The sequence below is a fragment of the Stylophora pistillata genome, chromosome 14 (assembly GCF_964205215.1).
Source record: "Stylophora pistillata chromosome 14, jaStyPist1.2, whole genome shotgun sequence".
Lineage (NCBI taxonomy): Eukaryota > Metazoa > Cnidaria > Anthozoa > Scleractinia > Pocilloporidae > Stylophora > Stylophora pistillata.
The window spans coordinates 21902688-21921606 of record NC_142532.1 but is presented as its reverse complement, the minus strand read 5'-3'; the positions used below and the strand labels follow the sequence as shown (position 1 = coordinate 21921606).

Genomic DNA, 18919 nt, shown 5'->3' with positions numbered 1-18919 from the left:
ATACGTATCTAATACCTCAGTTCAAAATATATGAACTTCATATATTTCATTGTATCTGAAAGAGTTTAATTGTTAAGTATTTGCAGCGTTTTTTGGATGCATCGTCCATGTAAAAATATGTTCGAAGGCGTTGATTAGTATCGATATAGATGAAGGTAAAAATTCTCCTCCCCGATCACCATATCGTGCACTCTGGTTTAGCAGGTGGCTTCACTGACACGTGAATGAGAATGAAAAAATACCCAACAATCAACTATAGATAACACCTGCGTTAAAAATGAAATAGCGTTTCTTATTGTGAAACAAACGGAAACTCACTTAACAGCTACAAGCTACATTCCAATTTTGCTTTCATAACTTGAAAAAAAATAAATAAACTTTGACCCCTGAACGAGTACTGAATACCCCTCTTACACAGAAAAGAAACTCGTCTATTCCATACTTGTGCAATCATTATGGATCCATGGCAAACCTTTTTGCAAATTAAAATTTGCATGCGCATTAGACAAGCTGTATCAACGAGCTAAAACATTTAAATCATCTCAGCGGGCGAATTAATTTCTCTTTTTAAAGGAACGATTTATTAAAATTAAACCTGTACCTTGAATAGAAAGTTTTGCCAAGTTTTAAATGTTATCCAAACGAACATGAATAGTAATAAATTCAGTTTATGCATGACTGATAGTTACGTTTTTTTTTTTAATCGATTGCTGCAAGTCCAAACTAAAAATAATTCTGATAAGTTTTCCTTCGAGAGCTTTTTTCATAGGAGTTAAAATGATAATAATAAAGCCAGGAGCTTGTTATTTTACCGGTTTTTGTACTTAATATTGTAGAAAGAAAATTGATAATGATCCTCCTTTAAATATTTAATAAAGTTACTATGCAAATAAATCCAGCATATTACAAGTCCAGATAGTCGTGAAGTTAAAAACAAACACATCGAAGAGTCCAAGAGTCACTTTGAACATTCGCTCAGACTGAACAACGAGATGACTTTAAGACAAACCAATTTTTCTCCCTCACAAGCAGTGGTGGCCAACGAAATTGTTTTCCAGTGGGAAACTCACAGCAACAAAGCCTTTCGCATTTTTCAAGAGATGCGTGCGAATGAAGAATTATGTGACGTGTATATTTGCTGCGACGGACGGTGTTTTCCTGCGCACCGTGTAATTTTGGCGGCAACTTGTCCATACTTCCGTGAAAAACTGGCGGCCGAACACGACGAAAGTGAATGCGTAAAGCCCTACGTAGAACTAGAAATACCATGGAATTTTGACAACTTTCTAATGTTGAATGCTTTGGATTTTTTGTATGAAGGAAAACTGATTTTGCAATTGAATCACATTAAGGAGTTGTTACAGCTGTTGTACTACTTAAAGGTTATTTGAACGATATTTGTTTTATCTTAGTCATGTTCAGGCTTCTTTTCGGTGCGCACAAGTTTGAAAAGCAGCCGCTAACAGTCGATGATACACTTAGCCAAACGTTCAAAGGGAACGGTTTCTCCAGGTAGAAACAAATGAAAATAAATACTAGCAGAGTTTTGACGTCTGGATAGAAATGGTTTTAATCAATTACGACAACAAAATGTAAATAATTCCGAACTCGAGCAGTAGGATGAAGTTACTTATACAACATCGTTCTGGAAATTGTTACGTACGGAATAGAAACTGTTTACCTCTTCTTATTTATTCATTTATTTATTCATTCACTCACCTATTCCTTTACACCTATTTATTTTTTACCTACAGATTGACGAGGCTGTCTTTGCTTGTGAAAGATTTGCCATCGATCACTTGAGAAACCAGAATTGTGTGGGGTATCACAAACTAGCGGAGACTCTGGGCCTCGAGCAATTAAAGCTCAAAACAATGGAATATATGGAGTGGAACTTCTCACAAATCGCTAACGAAGATGATTTTGTCAAGTTGTCAGCGCATCAGATAACTTCCTTACTCGCAAGCAATAGTCTAAAGGTCAGAAAGGAGGACAAAGTGTATGAAGCGGCGTGGAAATGGTACAAACATGATCCTGAAAAAAGGTTAGAAGAGGAGCTGATAATTAAATTTAATGAATGAGCTATGCAGGTAGAACCAGAAACGGTAAAAGGGCCAAAACTTTTCCCGCCGGGCCTTCCCAATCAGTCATGCAGTACATAGCGTAAGATCCAGATTTTTCGTTCTTTTTAATTACGTATGACAGTCAGGCAACAAAATTTTTTAAAAATTTGTTCTCTACGCACAAGACAGTTTTGTTGGTGTTCACAGCACAGTTTTGTTGGTGTTCACAACACAGTTATCTGCTGTTGGTTATTTAACAAATGGTAAACACCACAGCGTACACTATTGAGTTATGGATGCACGCGGGAGGTTGCTAAGCACGAAAGAAGCGTAAGAGTCGCTCGAGGCGATAGCCGAGAGCGACTCTAGCTTCTTGAGTGCTTAGCAAACCTCCCAAGTGCATCCATAACTCAATAGTGTACGCTGTGGTGTTTACCATTTGTTTTATAACATAACATTGATACATTGTAGCTAAAGAGTTCCCTTTTATTTAACAAATCTTACGCGACCAGAAAAAACAAGTGCGCGCGGAAAAATAGTCTTTGCATTTGCTCACGTCAGCAGCGTACACCCATGGGTAAATGGGAGACGCTAAATTGACCAATGAGAGCGCGCGCTTTACTTTGGTTATGTTATAATGACCAATCAGAGCGCGCGCTTTACTTTGGTTATGTTAGAGAGCGTTTTACGCAGTTTCTCTCTGAGAGATTTCGTCTTCCGTGACCGTAACCATTTTCAATCAACTTCTACGTTCAAGACTATTTACGTGCTAGTTTTACGTCCTCGTCAACATCCAAAATCTTTTGAACTCCGTCCTACGATTGTTCAAATAAATGTTCAGATTTCTGGACATCTTCGTAGTGTTGTTATTTCGGCCACCTCGCTACGAATGTTACACATGGTAACACAAGAAAATGCTTTTAGGTAGCTATAGTTTGAATGGTCACAAACAACTTGGGTTTCATCCACAGACTTAAAAGTTAGACCATCATGGACACCATGATAAACGTACCAAATCAAAACGCATTATATTCAAGTGAAGTTATACCTAATTGGAATCACTAAGCATTTTTTTTAAATGACCTCATATCACACTTTCGGTTGAGAGTAATGACATCTTTACCCGTTGCCAGAGCGATTTACAATAGACAAAGGGCAGCGAGTTAATTAATCAAATTGATCTCAGTTAGCAACAAAACCTAGAGCCGATAATAAAATAGTCTTGCCGCCGCCATATCATTCTTTAGGAAAAACGACCTGGACACAGTTTTGAAAACCATCCGCTTCCGTCAAATCACTACAAAATTCCTACAAACACGGGTACTTCCCGAGCTCGTGAAAGGCGAAGGAAAATGCCGCAAGGATGTAGAGGGCGCCCTGGCTGCTAGGAAGTTGTCACAAGAAAGTAACGATTCAGTAAAACCTCGAAACTCTCGGAAGATCGTTTACCTGTTCAGTATGAAGACAAACCGAGTTGACTTATTTGACGAGGAGCAGCGCGAAAGCGTCCCTTGCCCTAAGCTTACGTCAGCTGGCGATGCTGGTAAAGGAGATAACTACCGCTGTACATTTCTTGTGCAGGCTGAGCTGTACATTGTGTCCAAGATGGCAGTGAACAGATTCAACCCAGTAACGAAAAAGTGGACCTGGGTTGGCGATGGTAAGTTTATCTCTTTTCATGGTTTTTGCCCTCGGTTCCAAGAACGTTCAACAATTATTTGTGTTTCCGAACTTACTGTTATACAAAAGTTTTTTAAAAAGATGCTATAAGAGGCGCTATACGTCGGTCAATTACAACATATATGAACTTTTGGAGAAAAGCGACATACGCCTTTTTTATAACCTCAAACATGATGACCATTCATTAAAAAGCCTACTCCCAAGGTACAAAGACTATATTGTAAACATTCGAAGGGAACCATTGTCAGGCTCAGCATTAACACTGAACGTTTTAAACATAGCTTTTTTAATAGATTTATTTTTAAATATAGTCTAGCTGTGTAAACACCTCATATGTAATTCTAATCATTTCTAATCATTTTTATTCGATTCAATCATTGTAATTTTTCTCATCAATATATATTTTTACTATAACATCAGATATGTAATTTTATCGGATGGTTTTTTAATCAAGACGAATTTACTTATTTATTTATTTAAGACGAATTTATTTATTTATTATTTGTAACATTTCCTAGTGCACACATCATATTACGATTGTAACGAAACGAATGGTCACGACATTCAGTCAGCGTTGAGTGACAAGAAAGCACGATAGTCATAATTTCTCTAGCTTTAGAAGCGTAGCAGGGTCTTAACAAAAATCATGTGGGGGAGGGAGGGGTCGGATTTGGGGAGCACCAAGTATAGGTCATGCTTTTCAGCTATAATTTATGAGAGACGGACTTTAGAACTTTAGGACCTTTTGGTCGGGGGCAATATCAAAGTATTGTTAAAAGGAAAATTTTGACATTACTAAAAATTCTCGCTCTGGAAAAAGACTACAAAAATATTATGAATTGGCCTTCTAAGCCTCTCCTCTGGATTATCTATGTCAGTCTAAGATTTCTTATAAAGAATGCATGTAAACTATCATGTGATAGTATGACCATTACGTAAAACTGTGCTTATCATTTGAGGTCGTGCCGTACGGGAGTCAGGAGTGTGTTCTGATAGAAACAACATCTACGTATTTGGTGGGAAGCCAGACGACTTATCTGCCCACAAATTTGATGTTTGTCGTGGAGTTTGGAGTTCATTACCTGAAATGAACAGACCAAGGAGATGCACTGGTAATCTTCCTTTTCTTTTTTCTGTCCTATCTTTATTTCTTGTCGTATTTTTTCGTGCCCTTGTCTTACAACCTCGTTCCCAGGGCCTTTTCCCTTAGTTGGGGGTGGGGCGGGAAAAGGCCCTGGGAACGAGGTTGCTTGTCTTGCATTTTGTTCTGTAGATTTGTTGTTGTTGTAACTTTTTTTTCTGTGTGAGAACTACACGTCTATTGAGTATTTATTGTCACTCAGTCTTGTACTCTGGATCTCTCTGTCTCAAGCACTACTCACTCATTTTTTTCTCTTATTACCAATCTCTGATGGAACGAATTGTTCTGGACAATGCCTATTGGCTTAAGAAAAGAATGAAAAATCTTTCCCTGACGAGGGATCTTTTTAAGAATATCACTGCAGTTACACTATTAACCGTTCTTTCCTTGACCATAGCGGAGCTCCTCATTCAAGAAGATATTCTACACCTTTGAAGTTATATTTAAAATGTTCCTTTCATAGGTGTGACTATTTTGGGTCGAAAGATTTACGTCATTGGAGGACTTAATGACGATGGACCGCTGACTTCGATGGAAAGCTTTCACATTCGATCTCAAAAATGGAAATTGCTACCAGACCTTCTAGAGCCTCGTTTCAGTATGGGTGTGGTAACCTGGGCTGGAAGTATCTTTGTCTTCGGTGGACGCAGCGACCGACAAAGTTTAGGAAGCATGGAGGTGTATCACCCCAAAGAAGAAAAATGGGTGTTTGCGCCTGCGCAGTTAAACGACAACAGAAGCGAGTTTGGTCATGTGGTCTACGAAAATAAGATATATTGTTTTGGTGGGCGCGGAGTGACTTCAATTGAATGTTATGATTATTTGAATGAACAGTGGCGCATTGTGGGAAGAGTAAGCGACAACACTTATTCAGTGAATTGCTTGGTGTATCCTCCGCTGAGCTGAATAAATTGCACAGGATCACATTTCATTTCAGCCGTGACACATCCCACAAAATGGTACTTCGTTCCCTGCTTTAGTTCAAACCAATCTGAGATTGAGATTGCAATCTGAACGATCTACCTCCGAGCTTGGATCGTTCAGATTGCTAGCTCAATCTGGTTTCAGAAGTTCGCTCCTTTTAGCTGAATCAGCCTGGATCCCGATCATATTTACAAGGCACAGGGTCGACACTGCCGATATTAGTGGCGGTTCAAGAACTAAATTTTCACGTCACCTCAGATTAACTCTTGACCACTGCTTCATTCTCTCGCACATCCTTAAGGTTGTGCATGTTAAACTTGGGTGTTAAGAATAGGACGAAAAAAGTTGGAAATTAATTCGTTTCCAGGCCGTTCGCTGTAAGGATCGATATTTTGTCAGATTTTTGTTCCGGCTGAGAAGAAAATCCAAACAATCCAAGACAAAGTAAACTCTCTATTGACGCTAAGCTCGGAAATCAAATCAAAGCCATGGTGATGAAAGGGGAATGCCACAACTCCTAGCAGAGCTCATTTCTTGCTTCCCAACTACGCGTCTCTTTGCTTACGCTCTCAAATTCCATTTAGTTTGCGGAAACATGCTTTTAAGAAGTTCATTACGGTTCAGGTTCAAAGCTTTATCTCAGTTCCAGCTTCGCGCTGGTGCTTGAATGGATGATATTAATGATGTCAAATTTAATAATAATAATAATAATAATAATAATAATAATGACAGTGGTAATAACGGCATATTATTTAAAGAGGTTGTCGTTCATAACTGATTACTCGGTGAACCATGCAAGAGCGCTACCTTGACCCGTCGTTCGGCTGTCCACATATTCATGTGGTTCGTGGGCGCACTTGTTCTAGAGTTCTTAGAAGGAAGGCAGACCCTCTAATGGGTGGAGAACTCACATGGGAGGGCTCAGGCTCCGTAAATATCCTGTTAGCATGGCAACAACAAAACAACACAAACAAGGGTCTTCTAAAGCCCTGCATGTTCCAACACAATAAGAACGGGTGGACCGCAGAGTTGAGCAGAATCAACAGAACTGTAAAGTTGTATGTATTAGAGCCGTAGCTAATTGAGGGAGCGTAATAGGTTAGTAGATAAGTCGTGTAATTAGGCAAGCGACAGATTGTATGAATAATAGTGACCAAAACTAGCAATTTGGTGATGTTTTTGCGTGCGCGTAATCTTGCTGCCTGAGAGATTTCCGTTGCCCTACGTTGTCTGTTCCACAGCATGTAAATGATTTGAGAATATAAAATGAACATCACAAGAACCGAGCTTATGCCCAGGAAGAAGATACACATGACATACGCTTTAGGCGAAACCCAGTTTGGCCAGTTTTCCACGCAGAAGTCAATCGCTTCGTCGTACGCAAAAACAATAAGCGTTGGTAAATTCGCGGCGAAAGCTGACAGCCAACAAAACGCTACAACGGCTTTGATATGCGAGGTTGTAAGCGGCGCCCTTCGGTTTTGTACCATTATAGACGTATAGCGTTCGACGGCGATGGCAATGAGTAAAAACCCGGAGGCTGTGGAGCTAGTCCACAGGATACCACTCCCTGTTATGAATTTGCAAAAGTAGTCGCCTGTGGTTTCTGCTGGATGACGTAATGCGATTACACTGAACAGCACGTGACGAGGAAAGATGAATAAACCAATCACAAAATCTGATATTGCTAAGTTGAAGATTAGGTTGTTCATGGGAATTCTCAATGATTTGCTCCGATAAATAACGGCACAAACTAAAGCGTTGAATACGAGACATGCTGCTATCAGGATCGTAAATAAGCACAGGAGTACCAAGTCAACATTGTCGCTCATACTGTCCCAAACCGTGGTAATGATCTCTGAAGCCTGGGCTCTAGGATAAAGGGAAAATTAAAGTGAGACGTAGACTTGTATTGGTCTGTGTTCTGCATCGTTAAGTCGCACGCCGAGGCTCACTTTTTTTGTCTCACTACTACAGAAGAGACGTTGCAGCATAACCTGAGAGGGTCGATTTTGGCATCAGGCAGCCCATAATAGTTGTCATAAGAACCAAAGGGGGGAGGGAAGGGGGCTGCCTGAGTCAATCTTTTTGCTGGGTATGTGCCGCTGATCCCTCAGAACCCTTACTCCATTACGTTCTATTCTTTGGCCAGAAGTTACACCCATCTTAGCCACCTTTAGGCAAATGTAAGTTTTGTGATCCCAACCTAGTCACTTTCTGTTTTTGGATCTATCTTTGAGCCTTTTAAGTACTTCATCCTAAAATTAATTGATGAAGTGAATGTAGAACACTCTACAACAGTCACCTACAGTACAAAATATTCTGGTACATTTGCTAAACGTAAATATTTACTATCGTACCAGAATTTTTTCAAAATCCCAAAATGTGCCACCCTATTCTTGTAACTTTATAGATAATGTAAGCCCATTATAGTGAATCCAGTTGTATAAATGTGACCGCACCCAGCAGTACATCCCCATGAGACTATTACGGGGAGATACCCCCCTCTTTCACTAGGCATTCAGCTTACGTCTGAGTGAGCGACAAGTTTGCATAACTGGTTTCCTACAGCACTCTCCACAAGTAAAGCCTCAGAGGCAAGAGGAATAATTACAATCGAAACAAAGCCAGCAATTGCAATAGAATCGAAAAAAACGAGACGAAACAGAAACAAAACAAAACCAGCAGTCTTACGAAAAGGAGCGCTCAAAGATCTATATGTACTCGGCTGAAGTATATAAATACGTAAATACAACACGTACATACTTTTAGCGGTACATTGTCGATCTACGGTTCAAAAGTGCCAAGAGGCACTTAGAATTGACCCAAAAGCTCTTTACAATGACCTTAGATACTCTTATAATTTGTTGGAAATGTCGCGAGGCGTCATAAGTCTAGCTAAGAGATAATACACAAAATAATTGCTACAAAAATGATCGATGTGACATGAATCGAAAAGCTCTTGAATTTTGCCATCCAACCTCTGGCTTGGCTCGCATGTTATTAGAAAGGCAAAGTAACGTTAGCCTATGGCATAAAGAACGGTTAAGAATATAAACAAACAAACCGATCTGCCTCACCGAAATGTGGAAAATTCTTAAATGACTGTTTGATGTTTATCTTGAGCTAAAGCACGTTGAAGTTTAGATTGAGCGACATGCAGCCTTTTCGTAATTACACAAATTTGAGGTTTAAAAGCTAGACACAACATCTTTAGTTAACAACAATGATATGTATAACAGAGGAAGTGGTTTTCTGCGCAGATAGTAGATAAATAAAATTTTGACAATATTTTCAACATTTTCTTTGATAGCTTCAGGGTATAAAATAAAAGATTGCTAACATTCTCATAAGATAATCATCTTTTTTGCAAAAACCCCAGTCAGCGAAAATCGCAGTTGACACAGGTGATTTTTAAGCCAATCAGATTCCTTCGTTACTAAATTGTGATATTTCCTGGCTTTCCACATACATGGAATTAATTCATTTGTTAGCTACCGCAAAGAAAGGATAAATAATGCGAAAATAAATTCTTTTTAATTGGACTTGTTCATAGAACTTTCTTTAGCGTCAAACGTAATTCTCTTTGGCTTTCGAAAAAATTGAGGCATTAACCTTATTCAGTACTTGTAAAATAAAAAAAAATACTGCCACATTCAACAGTATAAAAGCAAACAAATTTTAGACAGATTAAATAAATTGCACTAAAATGACTGACAGAAAAGTATAGCTAAGAAGTGCGTCCTCTGCAGTTTCTCTTTGTTCTCAAGACATTTGTCTTTTTATTTTCGTTGCTATTATACAGCCTGTAAAAGAGCCTTGTTAGAATTGCGGTTTTAAAATGGAGCTTAGAGAATTTTGAAAATCGTATCATCACGTAATCACGACGAGCAAAATCCATTATTTCGTTCCTTTATAAGCTAGCAAGGTCAAATTATTGTTGAAAAAAAAAAAAAAAAAAAAAAAAAAAAAAAAAACAACCTTTATTTATGTGTCAAATCTAAAATAGCAGTTATACAACCACTAACTGGGGACACTAAATACTACCTAAAAATTTGAGAAATTTAAAAATAAAACAATATATATGTACAATTTAAAATCTAACCTAAGTCTTACATAAAAGGCAGTTTTCACATTTACTATCAGTCAATTTAGAAACAAGGTCTATTCTACGTATGTTACATTTAAAAGATGATATGGATGTCAGTTCTCTTACATTTCTTGGTACAATTGCCCATATTTTGGGTCCCATATATCTAAGCGAATGTTTTCCAAAAGTGACAGGAAATCCTCCTTTTACAAGGTCTTGCGGGTTAAATTTTAAACTGACCCGGTGGTCTTTGTGAAACGAGTCAAATCGAAGACATCTTTGAATTGGGTATTTCACTTTGAAGGTTGAGTTGATATCTTAGAGATATCCTTGAGCGTTCTCCATTCAAATCCCACAGGGTTAAGAGTTATGTTTTTAATTTAAAGACTAAAGCTGCTGATTTGACATCCTCTCACTGGTAGGATTAGGGAGGAAGAAATTAGGTAACGATTATTTCAAAGTTGAGATGTCATTGCTACTATTTCCTTTAAAATAAAAAATATAATGAAAAATTTAACATCCGATCAGATGAAATACATGCATATAACTCGGTTGCAAATTTCTCTCATGGTATTGCGATCAAACTGCAAACCGGAGCATCCTTTACGGAAAAACGTAAACAAAAAACCTTGCTCAGAATACCTGATCAAAAGACTTACATTTCAGTTAGGGTAAACCTTTAAATCTGATCTAAGATCGTGTGAACAAAATTAACACAGAGAAAAGGCGCGTGCATCACTTACCTTGCGAATGGGCTCAGCTCAAATTCCAAAAGTTCGAGGAAGAGAGCTTGAAATGATGCCACAAAATAATGCGATGGTGAAAAGTGAGATTTGCTCACAGGAAGCAAGGCTATGTGAACAGGTGGGGCAGTGGAATTGATTAGGAAATTAAACTGACACAACAAAAATCGTGTCACGACACTTTCAGAGAAAACAAGTGGCTTTCTACTCGGTATATTTTTTTTAAATTCATTTATAAAGAAAAAGATTATAGCAAGGCCTTCTAAAGGTTATCATTCGTTCACAAACCGACTTGATACTAAAACTGCTTAAATAATTTTGTTTTCCGCGCAAAATCATATAAAATCATCATGAACACAATATAGTAGTGCAAATGAAATTGCTATGCTCGCATTAGTTAAAGATCAATGTATGTAGCATACATTAGTGATGTATTGGCTTTAATGGCAGAATTACCGAAAAGAATGAAGGAAAAAATTAAGTTTTCTTACCTTAGAGACGATAAAACAACAGATCGATCGAAGCCAGTGTGAAAGATGACGCTATCTTGATCACAGTTTGAACGACGTTTGGTCAGATTTTGACGGACAGACTGTCAACTCTAATATTTGGTGCATAAAAATTGTAAATAATCATCGAAGGTTTCGTACAAGATAAAATCGCTTAATTTATTTCTGTCCTTGAAAGGTCTAATGCTAGATACTTTGAGCCAAATTTTGCAAGGGGTAAAAACTATTTATTACTCGTAGGAGACAAAAAAATCATTATTTACTTTTGTATACTAGAAACAGAGAAAAGAGGAAAAAATTAAAAAGGAATGAAGGACGGCTGAAAATGGAGCTCCTACATGATGCATATATGACCCATTTCGGGAAAACACGTCAAGTTTGTGCGGCATAAAAGAAAAATATTTTCGTCTCAGTGGAGACTTAAAAATATATCACTCCGTAAAGATAGAGTGACAGAGAAGACACAGTTCTGCCTCGTCATCATGCACTGCAGAGTCACGTGAAAAAGCACTTACCGCCACGCTATTCAGTGCATTTTTACCGCCGATTAATCGACAACTCGTTTGAAATCCTCGCTGTAAACTACGACTAAAAACCTCACAATTGAGGAAAATGCCGAAGGAAGCCCTAGAAATTACTTCTAAGGGCAAAACCAAATCTAAAGATCGACCATTGAGCGTGTCTCAAGGTGAAAAAACGACAGAACAGCACCTAGATGGCTTGGCGCCAAGCCCAAGCACATTGACAACACACATGGCTGCAGATGATTCTGTAAAGCCCTCTGAACTCCAACAATTTGGAGCACTCCTTTCTAAAAACATGCTTGCAATGCAACAATCAATGCAGCAATATTTCAGTAAAATTACTGATGTGCTGTCGAGAATAACGGAGGAAGGAGAAATCTTCGATGATGACGAAGATAGTCGTTGACAAGCGACCAGAAGAAATGGCGGGAGACGTGCCCGTGCCGAAAACAAGAAAAGCTCAGCTTGAGTCTGTGGATAACACACCAGCTGAATCGAACAAAGATGAAGGCACACTACATGACATTGCACAATCTCTAAAACTAGAGGAATAGTGCTCGCCCAAAGTGGCTGAACAACTTGCAAAAGTCGTCAATGGCGTAGTGCAAACACGACTGTCAGACGAAGTTCAAGCCGAGAGGCTTAAGGCCTACAACGGCCCGAGAATTGCGATAGTCTCGTGACCGTGAAAGTCAACCCGCTAATTTGGGAGACACTAAGGTCAGAAACAAGATCTGCTGATATAAAACTGCAGAAAGTTCAAACTCTTATAATTAAGAGTGCCATACTGTCAGTACAAGCCATTGAGGCCCTCAACAAAGTACAGGATCAAATCCCTAAAGACATACTAGACGTACCTGCTCTTATGAAACAGCTATCAGACAGAATAGCGTTAACTGCATGTGCTACTTATGAATTGAACATGAGGCGACGAGAGGCTATTAAGCCTGACTTGAACCAAGAGTACAAACACCTCTGTTCACCCACGGTACCAGTCACCGAATTTTTATTCGGTAGCGATTTATCGCAGCAATTAAAGGATATGGCACAAGCTGAACAGAGTAGCTAGTAAGCTAAGTTCATCGAGGAAATACTCGAACAACAAAGATAGGTCATCATATAAACATCCATTTAAGAAATACAAAGGATTTGGCTACAAGAACAGAGATAATTACAACAGGAAGGATTTAAACTCCTTCAGGCCTTCCTACCGCCAAAAGAGAAAGGGGAAGGGCAAACATCAAACCAACTGAACCAGAATGACGACAAGGAAACTTCTATCTCCAATGAGGTGAGAAGTCAATCTTTATTTTCTAAAGCCAAACCTTTTCAAGCAGGCAGGTTAAAGCAATTTGCACATAAATGGGCTACTACTTAACTACTACTCAATGGCTACCGGCTAATACTTAACCTTAAAGACTTAAATAAAAGTATTGTGTACCATCATTTTAAAATGGACACTTTTTTGACAACAATCAAGCTTGTCACAAAAGGCTGCTTCATGGCCACGGTTGACCTCAAGGATGCCTTGAGGATGCCATGACCGCCTCCCGGTTAGCTCAATGGATAGAGCGCTGGACTGTTGTGCAGGAGGTCGAGGGATCGAGACCCGGCCGGACCAACACTCAGGGTCTTAAAATAATTGAGAAGAATTTGCTGCCTTTCTATAACATCAAGATATGGTTAGATATTCTAGTCTTCTCGGATAGGGACGAATAAATGGAAGTCCCGTCTCCTGCAGGGTTGGGGTAGGGACGTTAATTTCCCACACACGAGATTACTGTGCGATGGATGTCCTCCCCTGGGGTGGGATGGGTGGGAAGGTGAGATCGATGGACTGAAGCGACTGCTAGAGGCGCCTGATATGCTGACGTCTGTTTTCAACCTTAAACTCGTAATTCACCCGTAATTCAGCCTTAGGCTGCAAGCGGTCAGAAACACTATATTATTATTATTATTATTATTATTATTATTATTATTATGTCGCAGAGAAATCAACTGAATGCTACATTCTAATCAGGTAGCACAGGGCGAAAACCGTAACCTGTGAGCCATGGAGTAAAAAAATAAATGTAAATTAACTAATCCTAAAAAGCATTTCCGTTGTGTCTACGGTCCTCCTTCTAACAGAAAGTCAAACTGCCACCTTGAAAGTCCGGGCAATATTCAGCGTGCCCGAGAGCACTGCCCTCTGCATCTTTCGCAGTACGTCTGTGCTTCTGCCTCCCACCAGCTCGCGCATCATGACATCCAGCTCCCGTGACCACCCCCCGAGGGCATCCATAATGATGTTATATTGCTTCACCTCGTAGCCTGGGAACTGCTGCCTTAGTTCCCAGCGAAGGGCTACGTACTTCAGTGTCTTCTCTTCATCCTTTCTTGTCCGATTGTTAACCCACGGGCAGCTCATTTCCAGCGTCACAACTCTCTTGCACATATGATTTACAATGCGTGCATCCACCCTATTGCATCTGACCTCTTGTTGATCAGCATATATAGGGACATCCCAATAAGCTTTAACATTCTCTGACTCATACACGGGCTTCGGCTTGTCGGGTGAGTACCAGGGTGGTATCTGGATAGAGCGCTGGACTGTTGTGAAGGAGGTCGAGGGATCGAGACCCGGCCGGAGCAACACTCAGGGTCTTAACGGGCACGTTGAATATTGCCCGGACTTTCAAGGTGGCAGTTTGACTTTCTGTTAGAAGGAGGACCGTAGACACAACGGAAAAGCTTTTTAGGATTAGTTAATGTACATTTATTTTTTTACTCCTTGGCTCACAGGTTACGGTTTTCGCCCTGTGCTGCCTGATTGGAATGTAGCATTCAGTTGATTTCTCTGCGACATAGTTATTATTATTATTATTATTATTATTATGCCTATTATTCAGTGCCTATTGCACCTGAGCATAAAAAATACTTGAAATTCAGATTTAATGGGAAACTATATCAATATACAAGTCTGCCAAATGATGAAATCAAATTAAATAAATGTACAATGATTTTAAGAGCCTATAAGGCGATGTTCCGATTTACATCAGAGACTTGCTCAAGACGAACAGTTCTGCACACAATAGACCAACTATACATGGCAATTTAAATTTAGTGTGTCCCAAATACCTAAGAAATAACGATGGTGGCAAGGCATTCAGTGTTGACGCAGTTAGGTTATGGAACAGCCTTCCCCATGATATCAAAAATAAGCCTAGTGTAAAACTATTCAAAACAGCTGTAAAAAAAGCATCTTATAAGCTGATATAAAACCTAGACAACTTTGAAACAATATTAAGCAATAGTACATTATCTAATTTGATCTAATTTTAATTTTTATCAATTAATTTTATCTTTCTCAATATTTTTAATCTATCCTGCTATTTCTATTACAGAATTTTGTAATTATTTATATATTGATTTATTTACCAGTTTTTTGTAATGTTGTATAATCTAGTTAGAGGGCCACAGGTTTGTCAGCCATAGAGCTGTTACGTGTCCCCCTCTAAAAATAAAGTCCTTACTTACTTACTTATTACGATCGGCCAGTTTTAACTACTGTTTTCTTCATTTGAATATGTTTCTGATAATATTTAAAAGCTCTTAGCGGTTACAACTACAGCTTGGCTCCTTGTATAGGTTTGTGGTGAAGTGTCCTTCGAAAGCACGTGCGGGACAACTTGGTTTTCGGTCCTTTTACAGGGGATAAGCTTCCAAAGCTCGACTCGAAACGAACGATTCATGTAGCCATATATGAATGGGTTACAAGCAGAGTTCAGACCCACAAGATATGTAACAGCAAGAGCACCTTGTAGGGAGATGTGGACCAAATTTCCACGGCTTAAAAACCCGATTACATAGGCTGGGATCCAGCAAAGTGCAAACGTTGAAACTAGTAAGAAAAGTGTTTTTGTGACGCGAATTTCCTCGATGGTCGCTCGGTTTACAAGTTGGAAGTCCAAGTTTGGGGCTCCCTGAAGAGATGGAATCACTTGATCATTATGTTCACGTACTGCTCGTGATACTTTGAGGTAGCAACCGGCGATTGTAAGAGTACAGGGAATTAAAATAAGACCGGCGTCCAAAGTTAAAAATATCACTGTGAGACTTGGCTTATGGAAATGCAAAACGCAAGCGGCGTAACCAACGTGAAAGGCAAATTCTGCCCATCCAACCAGCACGGGAATGGAGACTGTCAAGGCCATCAGTGTCCACAGGGATATCAAAGCAGCAACGCAACGCTTTCTCGTGAAAATCTTCAAATAAAGCGCTGGTTTCACCACTCTGCAGTATCTGTTGACAGCCATGAAAGCCATGGTAAGGAGGGACACCAATGTTAAATAGTACGTGAAAAATCCTTGGATGATACATCCACCGGATCCATAGTTCCAGCGACCACAAATTAACGTTGCCACTGTCAGAGGTGCAGCGATACAAGAGCGGGTCAAGTCCGCAATAGCTAATGCGGTCACCCACAAGTTTGTGCTCGTTCGAAGGCTGGGATTTCGTGCAGTTGCCAGGCAAATGAAAACGTTTCCACCGATGGCAATGATATCGATTAACAAAAGTGAGGTGGATTGAAAAGCAATTAGGCCCGTGGTGCGATGAGGGAGTTGCATGGTTCATGTATTGTGAAAAAATTCCATTGAAAAATATGAAAGCTGACAAAGAGCACCAAACCCAGGAAAGTGCGGAACTCGACAATGCGCAAATCCCACCAAATAAGATGTTTATCAGCGGTTTTTCTTCCCTCGTAGGCTAGCAGCTGGCTGGCAAGTGAATGCGGCGAATGTTGACTGAAGTAAAAGTCTGGTAAAAGATATCGAGTTCAAGAAAAAAGAAATCGGCCGAAAAGTCTATGCGCTGATCTAGTGATAATCTCATTTGTCAGTCCATTGCAAAAAACAGTGTGTGTCGGCCCAAAACTAACAAGTCCACCTGGCCTAATTAACTTGTGTATTTTGTAAAATGAGAAGATAGAAACAGAGTTGGTTTACCAGCCATGTGTCCACTATAGAAGACTGTAGCGCCCGGCGACAACTCGCTTTGAGGCCGATTTCAATTTTTAACGTATAAACTGATACTCGACAGCTAAATTTAACACACAGATTCTCGAATAGTGAATTGATATATCGTTGTGTTTTCCGTGACGGGGTCCTTTAACCATATAAATAATTAATGTAAACAAAACAGTCCGAGGAGCTTTTTCAATAACGCAGAACGAAAGCCCGGCCACTTGCTTGTCAAACACAAAGATCTTTAATGTAAATTGTTTCCTTTCGATTAAATTTTCATACAATTACATTAATTCTCCTTCGATGATAATAAATTGGACGAAACAGTAAACTTAAATAAGTATAATTGCGAAATTCGATTCTTTACGAAAGAGAACAATCGCGCTATCGGTAGTTGCAGCCAATGTCCATCGAACTCGACAGGAAATATCGTTAAAACTGACATGAACTATTGTTTGAGAGCTAATCTGCAACTTTAATCAATAGCTGGGACGAAAATTAGGTTTTGTTAATAACTTCGGGGAATTTATCATTTTACGTATGACAGTTACAACAAAGGTAAACAACTCTTCTCCATTTTAAATAGTTTTGTTCTGGTTTTCGTTTTTCTTTCTTTTCTTAACTTCAGGGAATATAGCATTTTACGTATGACGCTAACCAGAAAGCTACACAACCCTTTTCCATTTTGAATAGTTTGGTTCTATTTTCTTTCCCTGTTTTAGTACGTACAAGTGAAGTGAAAAGAAAAATGACATTTTTAAACAAATCTTTGACTGTCTTCACATCTCAAATCATTTTAAGTAGAATGCAAAATAAATCCTCTGGCCGAACAGATTGGGCGGAGCGCGTACGAAAAAAAAAAAAAACAAACTAAGCTTGACCGCGTTGTTAGTAATATTTATATATATACGTTCAAGGCTCATACGTTCAAGCTCATACGTTCAAGGCAATTTAACCGGACCAAATTGGAAGTCATCTGCCTTCAGGACCTATTTACAGTTGTCCCATTTACAACGGACTCAGTTGTCATTGATGTATATCAAATATAATATGTAGCTCAGCGGCCTGTTATCATTTCTGTCCCGCACGAGACGCCAATAATATCAGTATTGCATGGCCGTTTACTCGCAAATGTGGACGATCTCTCCAACCAGAAAGTTGAAGGACTTCACTTTGATCGCGTGTAAATGACAAAGTGGCTCAACAATCCTTGCCATAAATAACCTATTTTGCATAAACCGGACCTATAACCAATACCATTTTTTTTTTTAATATATTTAATTTTCAACATAAAAAACAGTGTTTTTATCAGTTTCAGTTTGTGAATCTTGAAATTTCTTGAATCATTTTTGGTATATACTATAACCAAACCTTCCATGAGGAAGACCGAGACACATACATTAAGCTTTTAATAGAGTAAATGTTTATATTTTTGTTATATTTTTTCTTTATTTTTTTATTATGGGGAGGGTCCGAAGTTTTAGTTTTCACAGGAAACGGTCGTCGCCGACAGAGACTCAAGGGGGGAACTATAGAAAATTGACTGCCAATTAACTGACAGTGGACTGGGATCATAAGAATATAAAATCTTCCGAACCCCCTCCCCTCCCCTCCCCTCCTCTCCCCTCCCCTCCTCTCCCCTCCCCTCCCACCACGGGATAAACATTGACTGGTAGCTGAACCATTAGTTTTATATAATGCAACGTTTTACCGGTTCAACAGGTTCTCAAAACATGATGGCGCTACCAATATAGATAATTTAAATGCAGCCGAAGGAAGATCCCAAGTCACTCCGCGTTATCTGAGGAATAGCGCCGCGACATACGCAAAGCTAGCTTGAAGGAAACAGTCTGTACCAGTTCCTCTCCAAGAAAGTTGCCATCATCACGAGCAATTCACGTAACACTCTCAGAATACTCTGGAACCCTTCAGCAATTTTTCATTCGATAGCAGGAATCGTCTTTCTTCATTTCAATGAAAATTCGTTTGGAAAAACATTCACTTAGTGAAATTAACTCCTGAAATTTTGGAGGGCTTCAAAAATCTCACAACACCTTCCTCGATGTTGAGCTTGATAAAACAGTTTCTCAAAATTGACGAGACAATCCTATGTCGCAAATCCTTGTATGGAGTATTTTTACCAAAACCTCACGGAAACTCGTTTGATTAAGTTTCTTAATAAATTCTTAGCGCCTTTCTGCCGCACAAAAAAAAAAAAAAATCGAAGTACATAGCTTAC

At 39.2% G+C, this 18919-nt stretch overlaps 3 protein-coding genes across 4 annotated transcripts; 1 reads left to right on the top strand and 2 right to left on the bottom strand.

The window, feature by feature from the left end:
- Positions 1 to 867: 867 nt before the first annotated feature.
- LOC111336903 (kelch-like protein 7) lies at positions 868 to 6110 on the top strand. The gene is made up of 5 exons (XM_088744793.1): positions 868 to 1382; positions 1755 to 2044; positions 3311 to 3723; positions 4703 to 4855; positions 5348 to 6110. Exons 1-5 carry the CDS (start codon positions 993 to 995, stop codon positions 5788 to 5790), a joined length of 1689 nt encoding a protein of 562 aa, XP_088600919.1. The 5' UTR covers positions 868 to 992; the 3' UTR covers positions 5791 to 6110.
- A 133-nt stretch (positions 6111 to 6243) lies between these two features.
- LOC111336928 (galanin receptor type 1-like) lies at positions 6244 to 11237 on the bottom strand. 2 transcript variants are annotated; one of them, XM_022943106.2, is made up of 2 exons: positions 11133 to 11237; positions 6244 to 7680 (listed from the first exon to the last, which is right to left on the bottom strand). In XM_022943106.2, the coding sequence occupies exon 2, from the start codon at positions 7638 to 7640 to the stop codon at positions 6645 to 6647; it is 996 nt and encodes a 331-aa protein (XP_022798841.2). In that variant the 5' UTR covers positions 7641 to 7680; positions 11133 to 11237; the 3' UTR covers positions 6244 to 6644. The 2 variants fall into 2 exon arrangements, with proteins under 2 accessions (XP_022798841.2, XP_088600920.1); XM_088744794.1 differs by lacking the exon at positions 11133 to 11237 and adding an exon at positions 10642 to 10759.
- A 1753-nt stretch (positions 11238 to 12990) lies between these two features.
- LOC111336906 (beta-3 adrenergic receptor-like) lies at positions 12991 to 18793 on the bottom strand. Its single transcript, XM_022943075.2, has one exon. The coding sequence runs from the start codon at positions 16282 to 16284 to the stop codon at positions 15259 to 15261; it is 1026 nt and encodes a 341-aa protein (XP_022798810.2). The 5' UTR covers positions 16285 to 18793; the 3' UTR covers positions 12991 to 15258.
- Positions 18794 to 18919: the final 126 nt, after the last annotated feature.